General features: G+C 38.8%; 1 protein-coding gene across 4 annotated transcripts in view; it reads left to right on the top strand.

Moving 5' to 3' along the window:
* The window catches only part of LOC128695558 (ER degradation-enhancing alpha-mannosidase-like protein 2), an 81,446-nt gene extending 69,135 nt beyond the window's left edge, over window positions 1–12,311 (top strand). For all 4 annotated transcript variants that reach the window (XM_053786234.2, XM_053786235.2, XM_053786232.2 and 1 more), the window contains 2 exons: window positions 7,711–7,900; window positions 11,223–12,311. In XM_053786234.2, coding sequence (XP_053642209.2) covers window positions 7,711–7,900; window positions 11,223–12,187 — 1,155 coding nt within the window. In that variant the 3' untranslated portion in view covers window positions 12,188–12,311. The remainder of the gene's footprint in view (window positions 1–7,710; window positions 7,901–11,222) is intronic.
* Window positions 12,312–12,323: the final 12 nt, after the last annotated feature.

The raw sequence follows: 12,323 nt of genomic DNA, 5'->3' as shown, positions 1-12,323 counted from the left end.
CATTATATGGCAAGCAGTCGCAATCACTCCCGAGGTAAAGTAATTATCCCTCTGACCATAGCTTCCCATGCTTCCCCTTCTGAGGTATAAGAGAAAACAGTTTTGGAGAGGCTAACTACGCTAGATCACTAGTGCAGTAAGAAAAACGCTAAAACAAATGCGATTTTCTCGGAAAAAAAAATGCCAAAGAGGACCTACATTACACAGGAGGAAAAGGCACTGCCAGGACACAAGCCTATGAAAGACAGGCTTACCAAAGCCCCAGAGACAGCTTTGGTACCTGAAGTCTTTGTGGAGGAGGATTCCCCTACCAAAAAATAATCAGTCTTCCCTCTCTCCTCCTCTCCTGTCTTCCATAAGCCAAGAAGAGTCTTCAATAAAGTTATGTAATAGTGATTCAAATATATATCTAATACTGTTGCCTCCACACTTACAACTACAGTATACAGGTCTCCCTCAATATTCGTGAGGGTTAGGGGATCAAGAGCCTCGCGAATGTTTGGTGCCCCAGTATATTGTAGGGAAATATAATACAGTACTGCTTCCTTAACTTGTTGAACCATGAACAATCATAAAGTACATGAAAACATCGTAAATTGTACTAAATACATACATGTTATGGTTTAATAACATACATGTATATGTTATTAAATACCACTGCCTCCACCACTTCCTCAACCACTGCGAGTCCCTACTACCCTCCCTCCGACCCCAGCAACTGGCAGCCAGCCCGCCCACCAGTGTGGTGTTTTGTTTGTTCATTATTTGCTATTAAAAACAGTATAAATAATGTAAATCCATTCATGACTGCATATTGGAATGGCTATTCGGACAGGTATTGGACAGTGACATCATGTGTTTACTCTTGAACACAGCAAAGAATAAAACATTTCTGCTACTGCTAATAATAACATTAGTAATAATAATAATAATAATAAATACGATAGAATTGAAGAAGAAAATTGTACAAAAATACGAGGGAGTGGTTGACACATCGTCAGTGTGGCTTTATTTATGCTGGAGTGAGCATTAGTCTCCGTGCTCTTCCAAACATTTCACAATAATTCATTGTGTTTGGTGCTTGTAGATTGAGTGCAACTGGAGTGGTAGAGGCAGTGGTTGAGGAAGCGGTTGAGGCAGCAGTTGAGGCAGTGGGTGAGGCAGCGGTTGAGGCAGCCTCACCCATTGCCTCAACCACTGCCTCACCCACTGCCTCAACCACTGCCTCACCCACTGCCTCAACCGCTGCCTCATCCACTGCCTCAACCACTGCCTCACCCACTGCCTCACCCATTGCCTCACCCACTGCCTCACCCACTGCCTCACCCACTGCCTCACCCACTGCCTTACCCACTGCCTCAACCACTGCCTCAACCCCTGCCTCTACCACTGCCTCAACTGCTGCCTCACCCACTGCCTCACCCACTGCCTCACCCACTGCCTCATCCACTGCCTCAACTGCTGCCTCAACTGCTTCCTCAACCACTGCCTCTACCACTCCAGTCGCACTCAATCTACAAGCACCAAACACGGTGAATTATTGTGAAATGTTTGGAAGAGCAGGGAGACTAATGCTCATTCCAGCATAAACAAAGCCACACTGACGATGTGTCAACCACTCCCTCGTATTTTTGTACAATTTCCTTCTTCAATTCTATCGTATTTATTATTATTATTATTATTATTATTGTTATTACTAATGTTATTATTAGCAGTAGCAGAAATGTTTGATTCTCTGCTGTGTTCAAGAGTAAGCACATGATGTCACCGTCCAATACCTGTCCGAATAGCCATTCCAATATGCAGTCATGAATGGGTTTACATTATTTATACTGTAGTTTAATAGCAAATAATGAACAAACAAAACACTCACCACACTGGTGGGTGGGCTGGCTGCCAGTTGCGGGGGTCGGAGGGAGAGTAGTAGGGATTCGCAGGTGGCAGGAAACTTAAATATGATTTGGCGGCTGGGAATTTGGAGGCTGGGAATTTGGCAGTTGGGAATTTGCAAATGTGTGAAGCCCGCGAAAGTTGAAAACGCGAATGTTGAGGGAGACCTGTATTAACATTTATGAGCATTTATTGCATATTTTATGTGCTCTGATAATAATACAGTGGACCCCCGGTATTCGATGGCATCGGTATTCGATAAATCCGGTATTCGATGCATTATATCACAAAACTTTTCCTCGGTATTCTATTGAAAACCCGGTATTCGATACGATTCGTACGAGACCTGTCCATGTGTCGCCAGAACTGCCCCGTGTTTGCCAGTGTTTACAAGCCAGCCAGTGTGCGCGCATCTAAGGATACATTCGGTACATTCCATATTATCCATATTATCACTGTGCTTGGTGCTTGTTTCTGCAAAATAAGTCACCATGGGCCCCAAGAAAGCTTCTAGTGCCAACCCTGTGGTAAAAAGGGTGAGAATTAGTATGGAAATTAAGAAAGATTTTGAAGGGTTTGGAGCTAACCCTGAGAAGCCTATGCCAGTTGTGGAATCCATTGTGTCTACTTCAAAAATTAAGGAAATGTGTGCACAGTGGGTTGAAGTGCAAACCTTTATGGATGAAAATCACCCTAACACAGCTATTGCAAGCCGTGCTGGTGACTATTTGTACAATGACAATGTTGTGGCTCATTTTAGACAAATCGTAAAGGAACGGGAGGTACAGAGCTCTATGGACAGATTTGTTGTGCGACAGAGGTCCAGTGACTCTCAAGCTGGTCCTAGTGGCATTAAAAGAAGAAGGGAAGTAACCCCGGAAAAGGACTTGCTACCTCAAGTCCTAATGGAAGGGGATTTCCCTTCTAAACACTAACACCTCTCCCCTCCTCCCATCCCATCAATCATCACCAGATCTTCATTAAAGGTAAGTGTCAATTATTTTATTGTTATTGTAATCATTCTATTGCATTAAACTTAATATTTCATGTAGTAAATTTTTTTTTTTTTCGTACTTTTGGGTGTCTTACACGAATTAATTTGATTTCCATTATTTCTTATGAGGAAAATTGATTCGGTTATAGATATTATCAGTATTCGATGAGCTCTCAGGAACGGATTAATATCGAATACCGGGGGTCCACTGTTGTGGAGCTGTGTGGTAGCCAGGCGGAGGGACAACATTACGTTTTCTTTGCTTAGCCATCAGAGAAAACGTGTATGAATCTGCGTTTGGCCCAGCCACTCCCCCACTCCGCTTTTGTTTACAATTTTCGGCATGAATTATTCATTACTTCTACCTTCGTTTATGATGGCATCTAAAGGTAGTTGTTAGAAAAGATTAAATTCAGTGAACAAGGTATGTCGATGTTAATAATATGGCTCTGGGCCACAGTGTAGGTAGCCGTAGGTGTAGCCCAGGCGGGCTACACCTACCGGCTACCTACACTGACTTCCTACAAATAAATACTACTCACCTCTCTTCCTATATTAAGACTAGACATATTTCAAGGTAAATAGTGAGTGTACTATATGTGTATTTTAACTCTGATGTTTTAAACTTTTTTATTTTTTTATTTTTCAACAAGTCGGCCGTCTCCTACTGAGGCAGGGTGACCCAAAAAGAAAGAAAATCCCCAAAAAGAAAATACTTTCATCATCATTCAACACTTTCACCACACACACACATTATCAATGTTTTTGCAGAGGTGCTCAGAATACAACAGTTTAGAAGCATATACGTATAAAGATAAACAACATATCCCTCCAAACTGCCAATATCCCAAACCCCTCCTTTAAAGTGCAGGCATTGTACTTCCCATTTCCAGGACTCAAGTCTGACTATATAAAAATAACCGGTTTCCCTGAATCCCTTCACTAAATATTACCCTGCTCACACTCCAACAGACCGTCAGGTCTCAAGTACCATTTGTCTCCATTCACTCCTGTCTAACACATTCACACACGCTTGCTGGAAGTCCAAGCCCCTCGCCCACAAATCCTCCTTTACCCCCTCTCTCCAACCCTTTAGAGGACGACCCCTACCCCGCCTTCCTTACCCTATAGATTTATATGCTTTCCATGTGATTCTACTTTGATCCATTCTCTCTAAATGACCAAACCACCTCAACAACTCCTCTTCTGCCCTCTGACTAGTACTTTTATTAACTCCACACCTTTTCCTAATTTCCACACTCCGAATTTTTTGCATAATATTTACACCACACATTGCCCTTAGACAGGACATCTCCACTGTCTCCAACCGTCTCCTCGCTGCTGCATTTACCACCCAAGCTTCACACCCATATAGCAGTGTTGGTACCACTATACTTTCATACATTCCCCTCTTTGCCTCCATAGATAACGTTCTTTGTCTCCACATATACCTCAATGCACCGCTCACCTTTTTTCCTTCATCAATTCTATGATTGACCTCATCCTTCATAAATCCATCCACTGACACGTCAACTCCCAAATACAGTGGGCCCCCGCATACCGTTGGCCTTACATAACGTTAAATCCGCATACCACTACATTTTATCGCCAAGATTTTGCCTCGCATACCGCTAAAAAACCCGCTCAACGCTGTTCGTCTGAGACGCGTCTAAGTGCGGCCTGAGCCACGCTCACATGTTCCGCCGGTGGCATTGTTTACCAGCCAGCCTCCGCGGTAACATCCAAGCATACAATCGGAACATTTCGTATTATTACAGTGTTTTTGGTGATTTTATCTGCAAAATAAGTGACCATGGGCCCCAAGAAAGCTTCTAGTGCCAACCCTACAGCAATAAGGGTGAGAATTACTATAGAGATGAAGAAAAAGATCATTGATAAGTATGAAAGTGGAGTGCGTGTCTCCGAGCTGGCCAGGTTGTATAATTTTCTCTTATGAAAAGATAGAGAATCTTTTCCCGATCATAAAGACACCAAAAGTTTGAAATTTGATAGAAAACTTACGGAATTATGCTCTCACAAAGTTAGCGGTCTCGGCGATGTTTACGCATCGGCGATTTTGCCCACTTTGAGCCCCATTTTCGGCCAATTTCACTGTACTAGTCGACAAAAAACATGAATATTTCGCTAGAACTCCATTTTTTCTATCGAATGGGTGCAAGAAACCACCCATTTATGAAATAGCTTCAACTATACCAGTACAGTGGTCAGACAAAAGTTTGAAATTTGATATTTAGCAACTTTTTTCTATTTGAAACCACCCATTTATGAAATTCAACTATTCACACAATTTTGCCAATTTCAAAAGATGCCAATTTCGGAATAGGGTCCAGAATAAACAAGAAAGACATTCCTGGCACTAAAATGACATTTCCTCTAGTCATTAGTCACGTCTCAAGGCCCCTCTTATATTCTTTTGCTTTCAACTTTGAATTTTTATTCTCACAAAATATATAAGATTTACTGTTATGCAGACTACTGCATTAGTGTAAAAAATGGTATAAATATTATTGGTGCACTTGTGAAAGAATATTAGACTCACCAGTTGACGTGTATTGCACGCTTGGCACGATTTGTTTACTTTTGAAGTTTGGTAAAAATCGAACATTTCTGCTACTTTGAGCTCAATTTCAAGGCACCTTTCATTGTAAAACCAGTCAAAATCATCTCAATTTCTGTAATATGTCTTCCATTCTATAAAATGAGACCAAGGAAACTAGAATACAACAATAAATACCATACGAAAATACACTGCAAAGTCGCTGATTTATTCCAAAAAAATGGTCAGTTTTTTTTTTCTCATTATGCACTGTGTGCTGCAGGATTTTTTTTAGACTGTGCACACTGACCACATAGACCCATTCTTTCATATGAAGGCCTACCAGCTTTCTGCCACTAGATTTGAGGCCGCTAGAATTTATGCGTACTAGTACGTCAAAAACCCCTACGCGTAAGATGTACTAGTACGACCAAAACCCTCAAAGGGTTAAAAATGCATACAGATACTAGATAACAAGTTTACTTTAACATATATTAAGTTAGCAGTAGAACTAGGCATCAAAAAACAATAAAAATGTACAATACACATAGTGCATTCATTACTTACCTTAAAATATTTATAGTCTTAATCTAGGGTGAGACAAGTAGTATTTATTGTAAGAAATCAAGTGTGGTGTGTATGGTAGTCAGCCGGGCTACCATACCGGGCCATTCCACCCACACATACTATTCTATGATATTTAAGCATCCCAGAGTGATAAAATACATATACAGTTCAGTCATGACTTAAAATATTTGTAGCCTTAATGTAGGGTCAGAGGTGAGTAAACGAGATAAAACGAATAAATGAGAGTGAGAGAGAATGAGTGCATGAGGGAGGACAGGCACAGAGTTATGTAAACAAACCAGGCGAACGTAAGTTTTGTAAACAAACAAAGTGTACACGTCTGGTTTGTGTACAAGTTACATTGTGTACAAGTTGTCTCTACATTGATTTGGTAGAATAAATAAAGAAGAACACTCCCATTCTCATGTAACACCATTTTTAGAAGAAATGGCGCTCTGAGTGAAGGCAGTGGAAATAAGTCACTCTGGCTTTTTTGGGTTATCCTAGGTTCTCTACACATATGCTGTTATGTATGATAATCTATGTAAGTGTATTTGTGCATACCTGAATAAACTTACATACATACGAAAGGAATAAATTTCTACAGTTACCCCCAGTAACACATTTTCTCATGTTAGACTAGAGAAAATGTTATTATTGCCGTCACTTGTACAAGTTATCTGGCTACGACATCTCATATTTATGTTTATTTATTTTATTGTGGGGTGTATTTATCATCTTTATATGTTATGTATCCTGTTTATTATATAATTTTGAAAAAAATATCATGGATGGATTAATGAAAATGTGTATATTAACGTAATATACGACATTTAATGAGACTCGGTGATTATTATTTCTAATATGACATCACTTGTGCAAGTCGTCTGGGTACCACGTCTCATATTTATGTTTATTTATTCTACTGTGGGGTGTATTTATCATCTTTATATGTTATGCATCGTGTTTATTATATAATTTTGAAAAAATATCATAGATGGATTAATGAAAATGTGTATATTAATGTAATATATGACATTTAAATGAGACTTGGTGATTATTATTATCACTACTAATATGACATCTCGAGATATAAGACTCTCTTACTGATTTTAATGTGAACCTGCACGCCAGCACAGTATTTAAGTTTATTTAGGTACAGGCATATGTAAGTATAATTATCAGAGTATATATAAAATATGAAATAACTTTTAAAAACACTTGAAATTTTGGAGTTTCCAGACATAATGGAGAGACTTAGTGCTTATGGATCTCACAGAGAATGTAAACAAACCGGGTGGGGCGCGGTGACCGTATTAGAAAGTCAGGTGGGGGGAGCAGTATACCGAGTTTTGGTCATAATTTGAAATGACTGTATTAGTGGAATGCCGTAATGCGAAACGCCGTAAAGCGGGGCCCTACCGTACTTTAGGATAAGTAATGAAAGTGCTGTGAATGCATTTTACTTTGTGTGTTTTTAATGCCTAGTTCTATTACTAACTTAATATAATTTAGTGTAAACTTGTTGTCTGGCATTTATATGTATTTATAAATGGAAAAAATGGCGTTCTGCCTTCCGGCGATGTCTGCTTTCTGGCGACAGCCTGGAACTTAACCCGCCCTATAAGTGGGGCCCTACTGTAATTATATTTTCAATGATAATATTTCCTGTTTCATATATAAAAATTTTCTTGATTTTTAGGTTAAAAATGTGAATGACCACACCCTAGAAAACAGGATGGAAAGTTTTTTCTTGGCAGAAACAACCAAGTACCTGTTCCTACTTTTTGACTCGGAGAACTGGATGCATAACATGGGAGCGACAGGACAAGTTCATAAAGTTGGCACTAGGGATTGTGTCATTGAAGCTGGTGGATACATCTATAATTCTGGTAAGATACTATATATATTTTTTTTTACTTCTGCATATCACTCACCTGTGATGCAGTCTCTGGCCAAATCTTCTGTTTGACATCCTGATCAGTCACTGTTGGTTTTTGCAGTCTGCTGTAGGTGTAGACACCAATGTCTGGCTGATCAAGAATAGTTTGCAGGAATTTGTGCTACAGTAAACCGTCATATTACACGGTAGTTATGTTCCTGAAAATGCTGTGTTAGGTAAATCCGTGTTAGATAAACTGGAGAACTTCTGGGAAAAATAGGGTTATATTCCTAGGAGCCCCAAAAAAGCCAAACAACTTTTTTTTAGACCTCCAGATATTACAAAAATAAATGTAATTGTTGTTCATTGTTATGATGTATTATGTTGCTTTTACTGCTTAAGACTTCAACTGCAACAGAAATAATAGTACAGTGGACCCCTGGTTTTCGGCTGGTATGGAAATCGTACAATTTGGATTTCAAGCACTTTTTTCGGCGAAATTTTCCCCTGGGTTTCATACATCCGATCGGAAATTGTTGGTACCAGACGCGTGCACCTGACCACTCACTCTTGGGCACATTAAATGTCTTATTTTAGGTTAATGTAGACATTTTCATTAATCCATCTTATGATATTTTCTTGAAAATTATGTAAGAAACACGTTACATAGCATATAAACATGCAATGTTTATATGCGGTGGAGGGTTAACATTACGTTTTCTCTCGTCCAGTGTTAGAGAAAACTGGATGGATCTGCATTGGCCCAGTACCTGCCCTTAACCCTTTGAGGATCGACAGGCCCTCTCCGAAACTCGTTCTCAGGGTCGGCCAAATTTAAAAAAAAAAAAAATTATTTTCTCTTATGAAAAGATAGAGAATCTTTTCCCGATCATAAAGACACCAAAAGTTTGAAATTTGATAGAAAACTTACGGAATTATGCTCTCGCAAAGTTAGTGGTCTCGGCGATGTTTACGCATCGGCGATTTTGCCCACTTTGAGCCCCATTTTCGGCCAATTTCACTGTACTAGTCGACAAAAAACATGAATATTTCGCTAGAACTCCATTTTTTCTATCGAATGGGTGCAAGAAACCACTCATTTATGAAATTCAACTATCCAGTACAGTGGTCAGAATTTAGCAATTTTGCCAATTTCACACAAATTTCAAAAGATGCCAATTTCCGAATAGGGTCCAGAATAAACAAGAAAGACATTCCTGGCACTAAAATGACATTTCCTCTAGTCATTAGTCACGTCTCAAGGCCCCTCTTATATTCTTTTGCTTTCCACTTTGAATTTTTATTTTCACAAAAAATATAATATTTACTGTTATGCAGACTACTGCATTAGTGTAAAAAATGGTATAAATATTATTGGTGCACTTGTGAAAGAATATTAGACTCACCAGTTGACGTGTATTGCACGCTTGGCACGATTTGTTTACTTTTGAAGTTTGGTAAAAATCGAACATTTCTGCTACTTTGAGCTCAATTTCAAGGCACCTTTCTTTGTAAAACCAGTCAAAATCATCTCAATTTCTGTAATATGTCTTCCATTCTATAAAATGAGACCAAGAAAACTAGAATACAACAATAAATACCATACGAAAATACACTGCAAAGTCGCTGATTTATTAAAAAAAAATGGTCAAAGTTTTTTTTTCTCATAATGCACTGTGTGCTGCAGGATTTTTTTTAGACTGTGCACACTGACCACATAGACCCATTCTTTCATATGAAGGCCTACCAGCTTTCTCCCACTAGATTTGAGGCCGCTAGAATTTATGAGTACTAGTACGTCAAAAACCCCTACGCGTAAGACGTACTAGTACGACGAAAACCCTCAAAGGGTTAATACATAAGCTTTTGTTTACAATTCTTGGCATGAATTATTCATTACTTCTCACTTTGTTTATGATGGCATCTTAAGGTAGTTCATTAAACTCAGTGAACATGCTTTGTCGATGGTAATAATATGGCTGTAGGTCGCAGTGTATGTAGCCGATAGGTATGGACCTGGGATGTAGTCTGCCTGGGACTACAAATAAATATTACTCACCAACAAGAGTCTTCAATAAAGGTATGTAATGTTCATTTATCATTAAAATTAATCATTTGTATTTGTTTCTCATTTTATCTGTTTGTAAAACTATTACCTGGAGTTTACCTGGAGAGAGTTCCGGGGGTCAACGCCCCCATGGCCCGGTCTGTGACCAGGCCTCCTGGTGGATCAGAGCCTGATCAACCAGGCTGTTGCTGCTGGCTGCCCGCAAACCAACGTACGAGCCACAGCCCGGCTGGTCAGGAACCGACTTTAGGTGCTTGTCCAGTGCCAGCTTGAAGACTGCCAGGGGTCTGTTGGTAATCCCCCTTATGTATGCTGGGAGGCAGTTGAACAGTCTCGGGCCCCTGACACTTATTGTATGGTCTCTTAACGTGCTAGTGACACCCCTGCTTTTCATTGGGGGGATGTTGCATCGTCTGCCAAGTCTTTTGCTTTCGTAGTGTGTGATTTTCGTGTGCAAGTTCGGTACTAGTCCCTCTAGGATTTTCCAGGTGTATATAATCATGTATCTCTCCCGCCTGCGTTCCAGGGAATACAGGTTCAGGAACCTCAAGCGCTCCCAGTAATTGAGGTGTTTTATCTCCGTTATGCGCGCCGTGAAGGTTCTCTGTACATTTTCTAGGTCAGCAATTTCACCTGCCTTGAAAGGTGCTGTTAGTGTGCAGCAATATTCCAGCCTAGATAGAACAAGTGACCTGAAGAGTGTCATCATGGGCTTGGCCTCCCTAGTTTTGAAGGTTCTCATTATCCATCCTGTCATTTTTTGTTAATTTTTTTGGTGTCTAAAACGGATTAATTGGATTTACATTATTTCTTGTGGGAAATATTTCTTCGGTTTTCGGCCATTTCGGATTTCGGCCTACCTTCTGGAACAGATTAATTGCGAAAACCGGGGGTTTACTGTATTTCTTACCTTAAATTGTGTGTGCTGGTATTTGTCGATGAGTTTTTGTCTTGCAATAAGTGGAAGGATGATTGAGCCTCTCCCATTATTATGTTGTCTCCCATCTTGGTGGGAGATGGTCGGTGTTATAAAAGTAATAATAATAATGGGAGCAGTTCATGTGTTAACAATAATAATATTAATGGAAGCAATTCATTTCTAATTTGTTATAGTGTATTAACAGATACTTTATCAGTGCTGCATTATATACTGTCTTTGGTATTTTGCAGTTTTCCATTAGGGTTTTGTATGCATATTTACTTTATCCTTTATTAATGAAATAAAAAAATATGTTTACCTTTTTATATTTTGTTCTTTTTACAGAAGCTCATCCTGTAGATCCAGGTGCTTTAGCATGCTGTTATATGAAAGATGATGACTGGTCATTGTCTATTTCTGATCAAGTAAACCTTATTTTGGATCCTACAGCACCATGGAGGGAAAATAAAAAAAATAAAATTAAAAAAGAAAAGTCAGTCCAACCTGGAGAGGACTGTGGTGAAGGAGAAAGTCAGCTTCCTTTGCAAGATAAACAGAGTAAAATTATTACAAATGAGGATTTTAAAGATGATAGCATTACTACATTAAAGGAGCACGAAAATATTCTCACAATTCATCAGCCTCTTAGTAATATTATTGGAAATAAGGCTCATAGCCACAGGGTGGTCTCAGATGATGATGTTGAAAAGTTAAGTCTAGGATCAGAAAGAGTCAATACTTTCACGAAAGAAAATGACAGAAATCCAAGCAAAATCATAGACTATACAGCCAATACAGTAGAGAACAACAAGGATGTTACTTTAGGTAGTTCTTTAAGCAGTATGATTGAAGGTAATGATAGCAATGATGAAACTAAAATGAAAGTAATTAATGAAGATTATGAGGTAAAACAGAAAGATTCTCAAAAAGAAATAAGGATAGAAAATGATGGAAGCTCTAAGCTAATAAAAAAAGATGAACCTCGATTTTCATCTCTGAGTGAAACTGCTGAAAGAGGACTAGATGGTAACACATCTGGCTTGGAAGCTGCCAGTATAACTCCCAGTGTATCTAGTTCAAAATACAGTACAAGTTCTGGTGCATCCAACATTATTGCAGAACCTAAAGATGCCAAGATAACAAAACCTGTAAAGAAAGAATTTGTATTGTTAGACCTAAAGGAGAGGTTAACTATTGACCTTGCAAATTATAAGAATTTCACATTAGCCTCTAGTTACTTACTACTTTCATGTGCTCACCCACCTTTTACTCATTTGTTAAATTTTAAAGGTCAGATTGTTAATCCATAGTGTCTTTTACAGTATTGTTGTTATTTTCATATTTGTTATAATCAGTATTTAATGAATGTATTAGTGTGCATGTGGGTTTAAGGGTAAAATAATTTAGTTATAATTAATAAAGATTAAATTGTTATCTAATAACATT

Source organism: Cherax quadricarinatus, chromosome 42, assembly GCF_038502225.1.
Source record: "Cherax quadricarinatus isolate ZL_2023a chromosome 42, ASM3850222v1, whole genome shotgun sequence".
In the NCBI taxonomy this organism is placed as follows: Eukaryota; Metazoa; Arthropoda; class Malacostraca; order Decapoda; family Parastacidae; genus Cherax; species Cherax quadricarinatus.
Note: the sequence above shows the minus strand (reverse complement) of the source record. Positions and strands in the feature narration are given on the sequence as shown.